General features: G+C 38.1%; 1 protein-coding gene across 2 annotated transcripts in view; it reads left to right on the plus strand.

The window, feature by feature from the left end:
* gli2a (GLI family zinc finger 2a) overlaps positions 1-7,527 on the plus strand; it is a 79,635-nt gene extending 72,108 nt beyond the window's left edge. For both annotated transcript variants that reach the window (XM_036591195.1, XM_036591264.1), the window contains exons 11-14: positions 22-186; positions 609-890; positions 2,614-2,950; positions 4,121-7,527. In XM_036591195.1, coding sequence (XP_036447088.1) covers positions 22-186; positions 609-890; positions 2,614-2,950; positions 4,121-6,288 — 2,952 coding nt within the window. In that variant the 3' untranslated portion in view covers positions 6,289-7,527. The remainder of the gene's footprint in view (positions 1-21; positions 187-608; positions 891-2,613; positions 2,951-4,120) is intronic.
* The last annotated feature ends 11,487 nt before the right edge of the window (positions 7,528-19,014 follow it).

Consider the following 19,014-nt stretch of genomic DNA (forward strand, 5'->3'; position numbering starts at 1 on the left):
TTTTCTCTGTGTTCTATCTAGTTTGAAGGCTGCTCCAAGGCTTACTCGCGACTAGAGAACTTGAAAACCCATCTGAGGTCCCACACAGGAGAGAAGCCGTACGTGTGTGAGCACGAGGGCTGCAACAAAGCCTTCTCCAATGCCTCAGATCGAGCCAAGCACCAGAACCGCACACATTCAAACGAGGTACTTCTACTGAATATCTGCTCCTTCGTGTTCTTCTTCAAGGAGTAAAATGCATTCTTGAAGTGAAAACATTACCATTAACTAGGAAATACAGTGTCATTGACACAAGCTACCACTCTTACATAGCACTGCTGCTGCTTTTTTTCTGTAGTTATCTCTATAACGTAGCTGTGTGAATGTTCTTCATATCATTAAGCAGATGTTGTCATGTTGGAGCGGCATCAGTCTCAAATTTACCCTGCATTCATACTTAGGGGGGCATATATTTAATATGGTTCTAGGCCTTTTATTTTAAATACAAGCACTTTGGTCCCGCAGACAACCATGCATTCAGGAGATCTTACTGGTGTGGGTTCACAACAACTACCTGAACGAAAAATTAAAGTTTCACAATATAATGTTGTAATTTCACTTTCCTGCAGAAACCATATGTGTGCAAGATCCCAGGTTGCACAAAGCGCTACACAGACCCCAGCTCTCTCAGGAAGCACGTGAAGACAGTTCATGGGCCAGAAGCGCATGTCACAAAGAAGCAGCGTAGTGACGCCCCTATGAAATCTCAGCCTCCTAAAGGGAGCGGAGAGAACGAGGCCAGCACTAAGCATGCTGGGAGAGGAACAGAGGGGTCAGCTGAGGCCAACAGCACTACCAGAGGAGTGGAGGACTGCCTGCAAGTCAAGTCTATCAAGACTGAGAACACAGTGGTAAGAATACTAATTCACTGTTCGTTTAGTAATATATTTAGTAAAAGTTGGTAGAAGATTTAATGGCATGCTTATATAACACCTACTACCTTGTTTTGAAATTTTAAGTTACTACTGTTACTATTGTTACTACTATTATTCTAATACACTAATACATTTCTCATTTCCTCAATAATATTGTGCTATGTTAACACTTGACTTTTGAACACCTCTCATGCTTTAAATCTATTGGACAGACTTTGCTCAGGTGAGCACAATCCATATCTTTCTTATTCTTGCATGTCAGAATCAATCCATCTCAACAGGGCAAATTGTTTGACATGTTTGACAAGTCAACCTGAAATCAGAATAGACCTTTTTTACCTTGTCATGTCTATGGTCACATCAAGCACTATCCATTGTGTCGTATCATTCAATCGTGTTTCTCTGTAATCGTTGACAAAAGTGTAGTGATTTCTTAGTGCTGCTGAATGCTGATGTTTGGTTGCATCAACATGTTCCAGCAGGCGGGAAAAATTATACGTAGCAATAACATCTTAGCATGTATTCCTACCCTTCCCATCACCCTGACCTATCACTGAGTAAGAATGCCTGTCATCACCTCAGTTCCAGACCTCACATGAATGTATTTTAGCAGACAACCTCCTTTCAAGTCCTAACTTTAGTCTGTCTCTTAGTCTAACTAGTTGTAAAATAATGAGTTTCAATTGACAGTTTCAAATGAGATTTCAACTCATTAACCCTGACAACTCATGTTCATGTTAATACAAATGAGGTAGCTCAAATATCTGGCAGTACTTGTGCTGTTTTCTAAAGTTTTCTATCATGCTGCGATGCTGTGAGGGGGGGTCAGCTGATAATATAGTAAAGTGCTCACACACAAACACAGACAGTCCAGTCCATTTTTCTCTCGCTTTTGCAGTGAAAGAGCAACGCAGATTCTTCAAATCAAGTAAAATCATGTCCCGCCCACAATTATTTCCCACCTGAGTAGCATGTTTCCCTCTGAAAAGCGCCATGTTAAGGAAGAAAAATGCGTGCTGATTTCCAATTCACGTTGACTTTTATCTTTTTTAAATTATTCTGAGATTGAACAGTCTAAAGACATTTTCTTTATTTATCATTTTTTATTTCTATCATTTGTTTTGCATTAACATGCTAAAAGTGTGCAGAAATGCAAGTGTTAAACTGTATCTTTGCCTCTGTGCATGTAGTCCTTCTCATTTCATTAGCTGGTCCTGTTGGTAACTGACATAGAGGCGTCCATCTTACCCCACCATATTCTGTTCTCTTCCTCTGTTGCAAAGGCATCTGCCAGTTTCCTCTGTAGTTCAATGATAAAAGTCATTATCAAATTAATATTCAGAGGCTGGGACTGCTGTGTGTGGACTGAACAAAAAGCATCAGCAATCACACTGTGATCAAGAGGCGCTTTTTAGTTCAGACTTGGTCAGAGCTCATTTACATCATTGAAGCTTTTTCAGCTGGGAAGCAATACAGCGTGAGATTCAGTTGTGCTGGTGTACTGTATTACTCTTCCCTCAGAGACTTAAAATGTATTTTTTTAGGGAAAGTTCTTGTCCAGAACATTTTGTTCATGGTATTAAAGTATTAGAGTTTCCTTAACAATTACAGTGTCCATACATGATTTGTTCTACAGTGTATTAGTGAAATCAATGTAAATATTAAAATAAAAACATAAATCATTTCCCACCCTTTCTAGATGTATCAGTCCAGCCCTGGTGGTCAGTCGTCATGTAGCAGCGAGCCATCGCCGCTTGGTAGCACCACCAACAATGACAGTGGAGTAGAGATGGCCATGCACAGTGGAGGCAGTTTGGGGGACCTGAGTGCTCTGGATGACCCCCCTGTGGTAGATTCCACTGGTTCTCCAGGGGGCTCAGCAGGAGTAGGCCTCCAGCTGCGTAAGAACAGGGGGGGCCTTCTACAGCTCGAGCATATCAAGAAGGAGAAACTAAAGACTGTGAGAGACTCCTGCTCCTGGGCAAATACTGCTCCTCAAGTCCGAAACACCAAGCTGCCTCCTATACCGGCTGTTGGTAAGTGTGGAAGCAAAGTGCAGTGCGTTAGAGTTTGAATGTGACAGATGTAAAACAGTTGTGTAAAAATTCATCAGTGCACCACGATGCACAGATCTGAAGGTGGCAGTTCAGCTGTGTTCATTTTAAAACGTTACAGTTGATTATAATTGATTATAATAAAATTTAATAAGTGTGCACTCATTTTATGACTCATTCCCCCTGTTATTTTCAGAAGTAAAAATACTCCACAAAGTTGTTTTGGTAACATTTTATAATAAAAGGCCCTAACAGATAGAAACTTAATCATCATCTTACAATTTGTTAATGACTGTTAGAAATTAATTGCCACCATTCAAAATTTTAACCACTTATTTAGTGACGCACAAATAATTAATAGTAAGTGTGAATTATAGAAATAATAATAGTTATTTAGTAATCACATGCTCATAGCTCATAGCAAATAAATTACAACTTGAAAAATTAATAATTTACTTATTTGCATAAAAGCAATTCATAATTGTTATGAACAACAACTTAATAACAACTTAAAAACTTAATAACGCTTTAACAAATTGTCCACACCCTGTTTTAAATGATGAAATAGTTATTTATCATCATGGTACTTAATGATGTATGAACCTTTCCTTAATAGTTTATCAATAATAAGTGGTTAACATAGACATTAAAATCATTGATTTGGTGAAATTTATAATGCGTTAATAAATATGTAACATAATATTACTTCCATCAGTGAAAACTAAATGCATAAAAAATGAATAAAATCCCTTTTATTTGTTTATAAAGCCTTTTTAATGATTGGGCTTCTGTAATCCAAAATCATTTTTGGTCACTAAGTAAATAATAACTGAACTAGTAGCATTTATTAATGCATATGTATAATTATTAATAATCATTACAAAATTGTCAGATGATAATGAAGTTGCTTTTTATTAGAGCCTGTTATCAAGTGTTACTGCTGTTGTTTTTTTTTTTTTATATTTTCTTTATTTTACTACTGTTCAAATAGTTCCTCCAGTCACATGCTGACTGTATTTTTCCAAAATAATCAGATCAAATTGTGGCGAATCATAATCAGTTTGAATAATTTTGGGTTCATTTATTTTACACCCCTAATGTAAAAACACTGTATGGAAGCTCTTTAGTTACCTTGCTCTTTCTCTTCCTCAGGGTCTCTGCTGGAAAATTCCAGTATGGGTCCTCAGAGTGCTGGCCTGCCAGGGCAGCGTTTTGGAGACTTGCCCTTGTACGAGATGACAGTACTGAATCAGCTGAACGAGCGCAGAGACAGCACGACCAGCACGGTGAGCTCGGCCTACACGCTCAGCGGCAGATCCTCAGGCATCTCACCCTGCTACTCCAGCCGCCGCTCCAGCGAAGCCTCACAGTTTGGGGGACGCAACAACAACGTCAGCTCAGCAGACTCTTACGACCCTATCTCTACTGACCTGTCCCGTCGGTCCAGTGAGGCGAGTCAGTGTGGGGGAGGCGGAGGTGCACTGTCGGGCTTGCTGAGCCTCACCCCAGCCCAGCATTATCGCCTGAAGGCGAAATATGCAGCAGCCACTGGGGGTGCTCCACCCACACCCCTGCCCAACATGGATCGCATGAGTCTTAGAACTAGAATGGCCTTGTACAATGACTCCCAGGAGGGCTCGACTCATTTGTTTCAAGCTCGGATTGCAGCCACCTCAAGGCGCTGCAGTGATACAAGCTATGGTGCCCCTGGTATGATGCCTCACGAAGTCCCAAGCAGTCTGCCGAGGAGAGCCAGCGACCCCGTCCGTTGCACGACTCTGGATCCGCTCTCCTTGCCTCGAGTTCAGCGCTACAACAGCTTGAGCAGCATGAACCCATCCCGCCTGCCTCCTGGAGTTAACTTGCAGAACAACACCTGGTCTGACAGCAGCTTGCATCGTCATCCCTTCAACCAGAGGCCACCAAGCATTTCAGAGAATGTAGTCATGGAAAACATGGCCATCGATGGAGTTGACCAGGCAGAGGATGACATGGTCCTTCCAGATGATGTCGTGCAGTACCTCAGGTCTCAGCATGGTGGCTCAACTCAGGGCCGAGGGATGGCCTACAGCAGCGGTCAGGCACAGGATTTCCAAAGCAACTTGACCCCCCAGCAACAGCAGCAGTTTTATGGCCAGCGACGCATGGCTTTGGTTGATGCTAACATCAACCACACTGAGCAAGTAATGCCCCCCTGCCAAATCAGCCCGGGTTCCCAGCAGCCATTCCAGTCGCCTAATAGCATGAACAAGAATAACATGCCTGTGCAGTGGAATGAAGTTAGCTCAGGTACAGTGGACAACACAGCAAGGCTTCCGAAACTACAGCTACCCAGAGCCAACCTGGCAGTGATCCAGCAAAAGCAGAACATTGGGGCTTATCAGAGCTTTGGCTCAAATCAACAGATTGCACCAATGAGCCAGAATTTGGCTGTTCCTCAGCAGGGTAACTCACAGAGGAACACTCAGAGGATGAACTCCATGCAGCACTATAGACAGTCATATGTCAACCCCTGTCAAAACCTCAATGAGCAAACAAATGCCCAAGCAGCCTATAGGCAGGACATGAACACCAATCCTTCATCAGGGAACCCCAACCAGCGCCCAGTATGCAACGGCTTGGCTCTGCAAAATCAAAACATGCAGAATTACAGGTCCAACTACTCACACATGGAGAGCTTCAACCAGCAGAATTATGAACCACAGACCCAAACGGTCCTTCAAAACGGCAGCAGAGTGCCATTTCAGCCCAGGCCTCCTTCTGAACCCAAACCTTCAAGCAGGCACCACTCAGGTTCGGCTATGCCCCAGCAAACTGGTTATTCTGTGTCCAATGCTAGCTCTGACTTTAACACCTCAGAGGCTAGCCCTAAGAGACCTGCTGGCACTAACCATCTTAGCAATGGAGACAATAGCATGTGCTATTCAGGTGAGATTCACATGTTAGACGGCAACTTAGAATATAGCTCACCAATGTCTCCCTGTACCAACCAAGCTCCTCGTTCGACAGTGGCTACAATGGCATCTCCAGGGGTCAACCAGGTCACCAGCACAGTGGACACGTCTCAAACTGTTGAGCATACTCAAATAGACTTTGACGCTATTTTGGATGATGGAGATCATTCCAGCCTAATGTCTGGCACACTGAGCCCTGGCCTCTTGCAGAGTCTTTCCCAGAACTCCTCACGACTGACCACCCCACGTAACTCTGTCACGCTGGCCTCCGTGCCGGCAGGCATCAGCAACATGGCTATTGGTGACATGAGCTCTATGCTGACTGCCCTTGCCGAGGAAAGCAAGTTCTTGAACATGATGGCTTAAGGATTAATTAATTATTCATGTTAAAAACTAGGAAAGACATTACCTGTCTTATGCTTGGTGATCTTTGTACCTTTTTGTAAAGACTGTATGAATAATAATAGAGATATGTGATACAACAGCCACTTATGTCCTTTGGGGAGCAAAACATGTATATATGTTTTTTTGTTTTTTTTAAGAGAAAAGCACTGATACATAACAGTGAGATGTAAGGAATTCCAGGTGAGCATTACCAAACGCCTGCATCAAAATTGACATTTTCAGAGAGAATTATATATTATATGCAATCAGACCGAATTACAAAGGCCTCGAGATGGCATATATCTATGTCAGGAAGCCATATGTTTTGCTTATAATGAATGATTTAAAAAGAGATGTACCCAGAGGGTAATGGTCTCAGGCTGGCTTAGAATAAGTCTGATTTTTCCTTCCTCAGCAGTGCACTAAAAGTGGTTCACAAAGTGCCTTGCAAAAGAATAAAAATAGAATAAATAATTAATAAATAAATAAAAAACACACACTAAAAACACAAATGAGCATTAAAATTGCCAAACTGTATGTAATCTGGTATATAGTTACAATTCTAGAGTTATAGGTATTTGTGTTGCATTTTAATTTTGTTTTCATAAAATTATAGACACTATATGCAACATGCATTAAATTATGTTCATTACTCATTAGCTGCACAACCTTAATTTGTGTGATGTACAGTACTGTTTGATGCCCTCTTGTTCATTCAAAGAGATTAAAAGAGACTTTGTTGGAAAATAATCCTTATTATACTGGAAGATAATGATGAATTTTGTCAATATTGTCAGATATCCTCCAAGTGCCCTCCAGGAACTGTAAATCTCTGGATGAAGCTCATCAGGTTGTGTGATTGAAAAGGACAGCAGTGCATCTCGGAGTGAGGGTCCGTGGGGGGACTGTCAACCCCCACCTCCCTCAGAGATGTCTTTAAAGGAATATGCAAGTACTCTACATGCTCTCAGTGGAGATCCCACCCTAATTAACAGGTTCATCACCCCCATGAGCTTAGGATGGACCAGAACAGCTTACAAAGGGGAATGTCTTTGATCCTACGTTGCTGGAGAACAGAAATCCCACAACAGAAACTCCGCTTCTTGAATGTTTGAATTAAAGGATTTTTTTGTATATCGCCGTCCCATTTACCAAGCTTGTATAGTTTTTGTATATTTTTAATACATAATCTTGCTATACTTGGACATTTCTTTTCTAACAGAGGATGTGTGTTGTCTCTCTCTTTTGAAATCATGTGATCTGCTTCCAGTAGCCCACATGAAAGTGAGTGCCATTTTTTAAGCTTTTTCTAGCATGCCTGAAAGAATTTTAGGAATGCAAAGAAAATCCACAAGTTCAATCACAAGCACATCAATTTAATCTGAAAAATGGCACAACATGAAGTACTTCAAACAAAGGTAAAGCAAAATTTTAGCACCTTTTAGCACATCTGCCCATTGTCTTCTTCATACACACTGTTATCTACAGGGATTTGCAGTGATCCATTACTTTATTTACAAATGCCCATTTTAAATGTGCACATACAGCATCTGTCTCTGTACTACAACAAGAGATTATGGATAAATTGTGTTTTTATGAGAGAAAAGAGAAAGAGTTAGCCCGCATGTATTCCCTAGTGCTCCACATAACAGACAGTATAAAAAAGGAAGAAGTAGAAAAAAAAAAAGTTTGCCTTTGTATGTTTATTGGCATTGGCAGTGTCATAAACCCTCTGAAAACCCAAGGAAAATGGTTTCGCTCTGACAGCATGTTTTGCTGAAGATTCATTTGATCCAGAGTCTGCTGATTGCTTATGCCACTAGAATTCCATATTCTCTCTGAGAAAAGATGGAGAAAAAATAGCCCCAGGGTAAGAAATATCAGAAGTACCAAGAACAAGGGCTGCCTGAAAAACAGCAAAGGCAGTTCGATGATGACGAACTGTTACACAAATATTACAAGGGATAGATTATATCTTCACAAGGCAGGGTGCATACAGAGATGACTGGGTCACGAAGAAGTGCTAAAGAGTTTCGGCCAAAAAAAAAAAAGTCCAAAACAGAGGCATCTACACTTAACAGACAAGAAAGTCACAACGGACAGGCCGCATGCAGCTGTCCTCTTTCTGGAGGGCAGGAGACAGCTGGGGGTGGGCAGCTGCCTGCACATGGGTCCGGACACCCAGAAACATGCTGATCAAACCAAGTAGCTCCAGAGGTCCAAGAAAACAGCAACACCTATTCCATTAATGATTCTGCCTGCAAATGTGTGGTACTTACATTCGTATCCAAAAGTTTGGACTTTTTTTGAGTAAGTGAAAGTGAGAATGTGAATGTATCCTTTCAAGAGTACAAGCTTAAATATTTTAAAAGAATTAAAATATTTTAAAAGCATAAAATGTGCCATAATTTTTGCACACACCACGTTTTATTTTTTCATCCAATGTGTTAGGTTCAGCAAATAAACTAGTAATAATTATGCATTTAAATGTGCAGAAGTACAGAAAATCAACAAAATGTCATTTGACCAGGGGTGCCCAAACTTTTGCATACAATTCTGCTGATAAAATAATTTTAGAAAAAAACATAAATGGTAAAATTTAACCTCAATAAGTGGGATAGGAATATCCAAACTCACAATGCCAATATCAAATTCCAATATCCAAACTCCAAAATATAAACTCCTTTATCAGAACTCCAAACTCCTATATTAAACTATCAAAATTGGGGTTATTAGTGACTGTTTCTGAAATCGCTCACAAATTCTAGGTGGAGCAGTACTTGGGTTTTACTTTATTTCAGAGCTGGTGTGGCAGGCATTGAAAAGTTCTGAGCCAAACCAAAGTGTGTAGTAGATAATTATAGCTCTGTAGAATCTAAACATTTTTAACACCTAAACTTTTAAAAATCGGATCGAAAAACAGCCTCCAAAGTGAAAATTGTATCAAACTTGAAATTGTGTATCATTACACCCCTACCCCATCTTCTCCCCGAATCAGATCTGTATATAAGCCTGCAGAGCCCAGCTGGAGCTGAACAGTGGGTCATTGTTTTTAAAGAAATCATCGGAACATCTTAAATGATCAATGAGAAGCTCCACAAACCCCAAACCAAATCTATTCAAAGAAGGCTTTGTGAGTTTCCACACACCGGCAGAAAAGAAAGGGAAAAAATGTATGCATCCATATGGCCATTAAACATGATGTAGGGTAACACTTTATAGACCGTTACTGTAGAGAAAATTACTGTGGAGAAAAGAGAAAAAAATAATCCAAGTGACATTAGAAAAACTACACCACAAATATTAGTTAATAATACATAGACTACTATGTCAGAATGTATGCAACCCTTAGTAATGTCATGCTGTTTAAAGAGGTGATATGAGTCAATGAATTTTGTAGCACTAGATACCCCTTCATTCTACAGTGTGAACAAATGATCACTTGGTCAAAATTTGAGCTGAAACCGTTTGAAATGATGATGATTATCCACATTTACTGCTAATAATAAGCATTTACTCTGATTAATTAATGTACTTGATTTACTTCTTTTTAAATACTGGATTGCCATTTCAGATATGAAGGCTGAACTCCACATACAAGCCTTTTAGAGCAGCACCTCTCAAACAAGCAGTTACAGCCTATTTTGTCTTGAACATGGTAGAAAGAACTGAGAAAAATTGACATTACTACTTTGCATGGATTAAGTTCAACCTGTAGTGAATACTGAAAGCCAGAGTCTTATGTTTGATACCAGAGTGATACCAAAATATGAGACTACTGTACAATTTAGCTTGACATAAGCTTGTGATAACTTAAGTGTGTAGTTTGCATTATGCTAATGTGTGGAATAAGCTTCTATTACTTGTTAGCTACATTACTTGTAGCTCCAGTGCTAAACAAAAAAAGCAAATCTCAGACACCAAACATGTCTTAACTGATCATCCATGTCCAAAATGTGCAGAAAATTGTGTAAATTTAATTTTTATCCAACTCCTGTCTTATACATTTGTGTGTGTGTAGGTATGTGTGTTTCTCACAGCAAAAAAGGAGAAAGAAGAAACTCTGGCCTATATTTAATTTAAACTATCTCTCAGTGGCCTATGAGTGCTTTAAATAGTGTGTCTCAGTAGGACCTATGACACATGAGGGCAGGTCATCATAATAAAGTGATTCTGTTGACCAGGCTTTCCTCTGCCTTTCTTCCTGGTTCCAGTTAAGACTCTTTATCAAAGGGGACTTGCACAGAGCACAGGGCTTTGGGATCAGAGGGCTTTGACCTGGGTCATGATCCGAGGCACACTCAGCAATGCTTTGGGCAAAGCATGAGCAAGTTTTGGCATCTCAGTGTTAAAGGTGCGTTGTAGTAGTGCTGAACACAGCCAGAGCCACCACTGCCATTTCAGTATTTTAATATAAATGAATAAATGAAACGAATATGCTGTAGCGTTATTACTTTACTCGCACTTGAGAGGCCTGACTAATTGACATACAACACAACCCAACAGTCAGATACGGGTATCTGTGACAGGGGTCATGTTAAAAGTTACTATGAGCTATTAGTGACACCGACTGTCACTAGTGACAAAAGTCTATCAACTTCAGTTGAGCTGTTTTGCAGGCTGGGATTTTTTAGACAAATAGGACAAAATAGCTTGTTCTAGGGTTGAGCAGTACTATTTCAGTACCCTTGGTCTGGCTGCCTTTTTATTTAGTTCTCTGCAAACTACTTTTTAAAATAAATTCTGAATATTTTTCTAGGTCTACGTTACCAGTAACATAAACCTTTGACTCTCTGAACGGCACATATATGGTAATTACACGTGGCGAGTGTTCTTGAAACACATTGAAAAGGCTATTTTCAACATTTCCTCCCATTTAATTGCATATTTGCTGTACTGGGCAAAACTGTGTTGTCAGAAAATAAAAAAAAGATTATGGAAATGTGCTTAGGCTTCCACGCTACAGGAAAAAGATTATGATGTTAGTGAACAGCACTCTCATTTTCAAACTGGCTTAAATACATAGTTTAGAATACAGTGGAATATTCTGTAAATCATAAGTATTTATTTAAAGCAATAAATTCAGTTCATATGCTATACGGTAGTTATATGCTAATCTAACCAGCATAGAAACAGAACAGTTCACAATATGCAGTATGAGTGTATACTGTGCAAAAATACTGTGCAGAGAGATTCAAGTATTCTTAAATACACTTAGGTTAATTTACATATGTATGTACGTATGTATCATAGACATAGTGTACATAAGCAGTATAAAATATACAGTCCTGTCAAATAGAAAGTCATATGTTGAAATAGCAAGTGTGTAATTGTGAAATGTATTGCATAGCAGACACTGTTGAATTGCCCATTGCTGTGTGTGAAAGTCTGTAATGTTCTATTGTAATGTTTCAGTTTTAGTTTAAAGGTAATTACCTGCATCTCAGAAGTATTATATGGGCCAAGAAAGGGGAAGAGGTTCTTTTTGAGAAGTGGAGGGAAAATTGCCTCAATCTACCGCACAATAACTCCATAACAAATGCACAGGCTGAATGCTACACTGTGAAACAGAGAAAGAGATTTGATATGAGTTTAGACTTGTGTCGTAGAGCTGCGTAGTTCATGAGTTCATTTCAAAACAAGCACATTGATAGCCACTGCAGCTGTAGAGTTACAAGAGGTGAAAACAAGTTGTGCTTGACGCTGATAGTTTATGGCTCTCATAGAATAGAATTATCAACACAAGTTGTGAATTGCTTTATTCATAGCATTAGCTCATGCTCTATAACATCTGCCTGTTCTAAAATCTTATCTCAAATCCAAAATATAGGCTCCCCAAGAGACATTAGCTCAGAGGGAGAATCCATATGTTTAAAAATTAACTACCCTCTGAAATCCAGCCTGCTTTTTTTAAATGCAGTCATGTCCCTGAGGTTACATTCTAAAGGCATTTTTGATTCTTATAGCCTGAGGTGTCTTGAAGCTGTTTCTACTGATATTTGCGTCAATAACCTCAATATGTAGACACTGAGCAGCCACGTGGAAAGCTAACAGGCTTTTGCATACTAACCTTAGTCTCCATTTCAGTCATCAAGTTATTTTTCAGATTAGCTACTGTCGGAAAATTGAGGGTACCATGTCACCAACAGAGACAAACATCTAACTTTCCTCTGGTTTTAAACAGCGCTCTTGGTCGAGGTTAGCCTCACTCTTTTATTTGTGATATTTTGTATACACAAGAGATGTGAAACATGGAACTCCAGGGTTGGAGCATTAGGAATGTGTACTAAGAATACACAAAGTAAGTAACTGTATTCAGTCCAAGTGACATTTCAAAAAGGCCCTACAGAATACAGTCACGTTCTTGGAGAATACTTTTAGAATACTACAATCTTCAAAGGAAACACTTTGTGCAATGCTATTATATAAACTATTTTAAAATCAGCACACGTATGTAGCAAACATGCTTGTTAAGCAAACTCTAAAGAGGACTTCATTTATCAGCTTCTTTACAAACACTGAAGTTTCTACTAAAGCCTGAGTAGACTGATAAATTAATGTGATGAGCTAGTTATTAATCTCGGTGTTACAGAGCTCTTTTGAGCGAGGATCACACTAATAATCTCTTCAGTAGTAAACATGTTTTTGCAAGTGATGAGCTAAACATCAGTGTTGTACTGGACTCGGGATATTGTGGGAGCAGCAATGGACTGAAGCAGGCGGTGAGAGACAAAAAATTTAATTAAATTCTTCAATTAAATTCAATTAAATTATGAACTAATTTTTCATGAACAGTGTGAATTAAAAAAAAAAAAAAGATTTTTCAGTGTCTTACCAAGATGTATTATAAATATATTGTAAATGTACTTTGAATACTTTATTTTTATGTATTGTGATGGAATTTACTGAATACTTTTAGAACAGTATATTCAGTATTCAGCCATGAGTAACTCAACCATAGTATACCCTTGTAATCGAATTAAGTGGACATATTTTTTATATATTAACAGATTAGTGCTTTTTCCTTCAGAATAATAACTCAAAATGATCTGCTTTAATTTCCACAGGCAGAAACTTGCATCTTCATTTAAGCTCCACTATGTACAGCACCAGCTTCATAATGTAAAGCAGGGGCTCTTTATGCCAAAACACACATTTCTAAGACTAGGGAGGTTTTGTCCTCAGAGTATGAAATTAATATCACAGAATAATCAAAAAATAAATATTCATGATGTGATCCTATGCAAAGCAACATCTGTTTCTGCCATCTGCTTTAGAGACTTTCTCCAGTGCTTTATTTACCCATTCTGAACAGTGCTTCATGTTTACAGATCAACCTAACCTGATAATCTCACATGAAACATCTCAAGCGATGTATATCTTAAATTAGTTGTTTACATACAGACAAGTGACAAAGTCAAAAAAGTTAGTGCTAAACCACCACAAGCTACCAAAACAGCTGCGCCTTGGATTCTGGAGGTCTCTGGACGGATAGAGCACCATTCTTCCAAAAGATGTTCCCTCAATTAGTATTTTGATGATGGTGGTGGATCAAGCAATCAGACCTGTTCCAATCTCTTTGTGTACGTCACACATGCACTCACCGGTTCACTCACATATATATATACATGTCTCAATACTGTTGTCACATTGTCACTTAAATCTTTTCCTCTTACCATATTGATCCAAAATTGAAGTCAACAAGACCTGCTCAACATTTTTATTTTCATGACAAAAACTCATATATCCAAAATGGTAACTTTACAGGAGAAGGAGAAATACATTCTTAACTCAGAATAGAGGTTAGTGGAACAACATCATTTTTCCAAGTAATTTTGGTGCCTTTCTATTGGTTGTTCTTTTTCTATTGTTTATATTTTTCCAATCTCTGTTGGAAATTTTAACAAAGTGTAAACATCAGCTGAGATTTTCAAATTCTCTAAAAAACCCTGTAAAACACATGGAGATAAAAGGTTTTGTTCTGACAGCAATATAAATGCAACAGAGCACGGTTAGATTATAATTGTACAATTAACATCTAATCGCTCTGTTTCTCCACCCATTTACTCAGGTTTTTTCTTGATTTTTTTGTCGCCACCTTTCTGATTTTAAATAAGGTGAGATGAAAATGTCAAAATGAAAATAGTAAATGAACTATAATGAACTCAGGCAATATCAAGAATGCTGCATTTTAAAATGTGACCAGAAGAAGACCAACTACAGACACTAGATCATCTCAGTCCATTACACACATAATACACAGCTACACTGGTTTTTAGAATCCGAATGTGTCAGATCACTTTATTTCAGGTGGCAAAGCCTCCTGCCCTTCATGATGTACAGTATCTCTTGAGAAAGCCAGGGCATGGAAACAAGGGGCCTAAACAGCCTCATTTCTACTTATTCCACAAGATCCACTTGTCTGTGGGAACATCATGCCAGCGTGCAAAGTGGGAGGCAAGGATTAGATATGCAGTTTGGGGATTTAGATTCTGATCCCAATTAGTTTACTTTGGCTATACATGTGCAACTAAAAGTAAAAATGATTGATGGTGTTCGCTTTCCGCTGATGTTTGAGGAATTTCAGAGTTCACCCCAGCCAGTTGTGCACTGAATTCCCAGCATGGGCTACATACATTAAGTTCAACATACCACCTACATCTGGGAGAATGCCTTAGATATCCCATCTAAAACAGAATCGCTGCAGTGAAAGATTTTTCTCTCATTTTCTGACCATTACTACTTGGTCCATCTGATTTCCATTATCTCAAAGCCAACTTCTTCCTCTCTATTCACAATGGGCCTAATCCATGAGCTGACGGGGGGGAAGTATGTTCATTAGAGGGTTGGGATCTTGGATAGCATAGTGTTTGAACAAAGTCTCGAGGGGGCTTGATATTCTCTTGAGCTGAAGCACCAAAGGAAGGAGAAAGCTTTGAAAAAAATATAAAAAGGGAGTTAGATGTAATGGGAATCTCCCTTCAAATGTGATCCAGCAGAGGGGCAGAAGAATGTGAAGAATGCCTAGATCTAAAAAGAAAATGAACATATTACTCCCGTATTTCTCAAATGTTTATAACAAAATATAAACATTTCAGAACATCACAACAGTCATATTAAGTGGCATTCAGTCAGTATTTAAAGTTAATAGTTGTAATGAATATATAGTCAGAGCTGCTCATGTGTTAGTTAACCTATTTATGTATAACAGCTAAACTTAGTGTGATGAAAAGACCCAAAGCTTGTTTGGTCTAAAGTGATGAAATGTTATATAGCTCTACCTTGAATTAATGTCTTACAGTGCTCATTTTATAAGCAAGTTCATGCTTTTATTCACAATCAACTTTGGATTTTCTATGGTTTTCTTAGAAATCAGTAGTGCTGTGTGATTAATACTACACTTAATCTCATCAATGTAGTGACAAACAATTAAAAACCATCTTCAGATTTGTGCTCAGGGAAGCTCAAAGAAGACATCGTCCCTGTCCAAAAAAAGTTGCTCCATTTATTGCCAGTTTTATTTCTCTGCATCATTTGAACATACCAGCTGTCCTTTATATTACATGAACATTTCATAATGAATGACCAAAAGAAAGCTCCAGATTTACTTGGAATAAACCTTTTTACAAAAACGGCAGTAAAAGTTCAGAACCTTTGTTCCTTCTCTTGTAAAGTTTTGGAGATGCATGTTTTCCTTTAACAGCGATGATATCAACCAAAGTAAATGTAAAATTTCAGATACAGAACTTAATGAGTTAAAGCTTATGTGTTCAGTGGGAGTCTCTGATTGTTAAGGCCCTTCGGTGGCTCTTGTATCACAAAGCTGCTGACCGGACATCTCGCTTTATCCTCAGATAGTATGTCAAAAGTGTCAAAGCAAATGAACAGCGAATAGAACAAAACAAATGTGGCACGTTTTTTCAAATACATTCTTTTTACTGGTCTCAGTTGTTGCATTAATTCTATAATACTGAATGATCCACAAAATGACCCATCATTATTTCACAAAGAGATGCACAGACAACAGAAATATCATGAAAATAAAAGCCTGAAAATAACATAATAGGAGATAACAATTTCAAGCAGATGTGTACTGGACTTGGCCGGTTTCTGCTTGTGTTAAATATAGTAATTTCATTGAAAAACAAAGCAGCACTGGGTCGGCTGCTGGCCAATCTGGCCATTTCGGGGTTTCTAATGACCCCAAGGGTCACAGTGGTGAGGAAGTAAAAGCAGATCAGAGGGATCATGGGGCCAGCAGGCAGGACAGGCTCCATAAATCTACCTCACTCAGAGGAAACCATCTTTTATTTTCTCATTTCAGTTAAAACACAATCACAATCTGCGCATTGTGCACCAGCCCATAGACAAAGGTTAGAATTCATAAACAGGTTGAAAGCCAGGAAGAGGAGGGGGTTCAATAGGGCACCCTTTAATGTTTTAGGATTTTAAGCCTACATAGTGCATCTTTTCATTTACTCTGCTTTAATAAGGAAATTGCATCGCAGCAGTGACGCCATTCTTACTTTTGCTGTCTCAAACAGCTAACCGAGCTGTGTTAGATCTGACCAGTTATTGTATAGCAATCTGATTACCTAGAAATTCTAAGGCAGAAAATTGCAGATAACTAGCAATAACTAGCTTCTTATATTATTATATAATGTTATTATAATATTATAAACAGAAAGAAAAAAAAAACCTTCTTTTAATAAACCCACTGACATTGCAGATGTCAAAACTTGTGCATGATTAAATGGTTATGATGTAAACAAAGTAATTCTGAGTGGTTTGATGTGAAATGCTCCATTCCAGAGAAGAGTCAGAATTGTTCACAGTGGTGGTGATAGGAACCAGAAGAAGAGTTTAATGCCTCTAAAAGCTCCCTCACAGAAAGGGTGTTCTGAAAAGGTTTAAAAGCTGTTTTATTATACATTTATGGTGGAGAGGAAATGCAGGGTGCTGTAAGGTGAAATAGCACCCAAAAAAAAACAGATTTTTTTCCATTAGATTTACCAGTAGTTCACCGTTATCAACATACAACATCAAACTCAGAAGACACATGTAGGTTCACTGGTGGTTTTGGATAGTAAATAGAATGGCTATATTTGTGTTGTAGACATTGTGATTCTATCACCACCACTGCAAAGAAATCTGAGTCAGTAAGCCTCTCTGCAGTGAACCATTTCACGTCAAAACACTCTGAATGACTTTGTTTACATCTCAAGCATTGAAATACATAGACATTGAGACTGTAAATAGGTAAAACATGGAGGTTAAAAAATAAACTGAGTTCACTTTGCAGTACACACTTTTGAGTCAGAAAAGACCTTGATCACACTCTAGTGGTGGAACAGAGGAAAGTACACACTTAGCCAATTTTCCAGTATCCAGAGAAACAGACACACCTTATTTATGATTTTTGGAAGAAAAAAAGACATTTTTTTCTCTTAAGATATGATAGAAATAAAACTGAACATATTTTTTCCTGTTTTGCTCAGTTGATTTTACACAATACACATTATATGTCTAAAGTGTTGTAGACACCTACTCATATAAGGTTTCCTCTGAAATTAAGGGTGTTATTAGGCAGTTTGTCCCTCTTTGCTGTAGCAATTCTTCAGGGAAAATTTTACACTACATGTTGGAACATTGCTGTGAGGATTTGACTGCATTCAGCCACAAGAACATTAGTGAGGTCATTTCTGGACAGTGTAGGAACCAACACATTTGTCTAGAAACACTCCATTAACATATTATTAACAGTTGTATGTAAACGTTTTAATACCCCTGGTAAAATTACATTTTGCTGATTTTCTTAGTGAAATAAATTTTAGTGCACAATTTCTTTCACAATATGTAAAAATTCAGTAAACAAACAGTAATTGTGCATAAAAATGTGAAATGTGTTATTATTTTCACTTTAAATCAACAAACTGTAATTTAACATTGAAATTTTGTTTCAATATCGCACAAATTCAAGGGTCATCAAGATGCCACATATGTGGCCTTTATATTAAAATTTTCATAGCAACAGCAATATGCATGTTCTGAGTCTAGAATATAAGTACATCAAAACAAGGAATATATTTTATGTTAATTGTTGTTTTTTGTATAAATAATACATAAGTAATATTTCCATTTCAGCTATCACAGAATAGACTCAACAGAAAATTTAACCAGTGCTGCATATCGTTGTTGTCCAAAAAAAAGATCTCCAAATTAGTAATTTTACAGGCGAAGGCAAAAATATTCCTGACTTTTAAAGAACATTATTGTAAAGTGGTTTTATTCCAAGTGTTTTAGAGCCTTTCTATTGGTCCAGTCATAAAACTTTCACACAATGTAACAAATTAAAAACAAGTAAAATGGACGTATATGTTTTGACAGTGATGACATGAACATAATTTTTCTGCCATGCTCCTGCCCTGAGATACTCTATAAACTATGACAACGGCACATACCATCTTTAATCAAATAACCTTTAATAAAAGTTAGAAGTAAACCATAATCACCGACAGATAAGTGGTAACAAAAGTTCATAATGTAAAGTGTGCATCCAAAAATCCAAAAACGAAATCCAGTTTAAAAACAGTGCATTCAAACATCTATGTAGAAAAAAATATTTCTATTTCACCAAGTGCTTTCATTTAAAATATGCTTCAAAATAATAAAAAAAACAATATTTTGAATGGCATGTTGGCCAAAATT

The sequence above is a fragment of the Colossoma macropomum genome, unplaced genomic scaffold (genome assembly GCF_904425465.1).
Source record: "Colossoma macropomum unplaced genomic scaffold, Colossoma_macropomum, whole genome shotgun sequence".
NCBI lineage: Eukaryota > Metazoa > Chordata > Actinopteri > Characiformes > Serrasalmidae > Colossoma > Colossoma macropomum.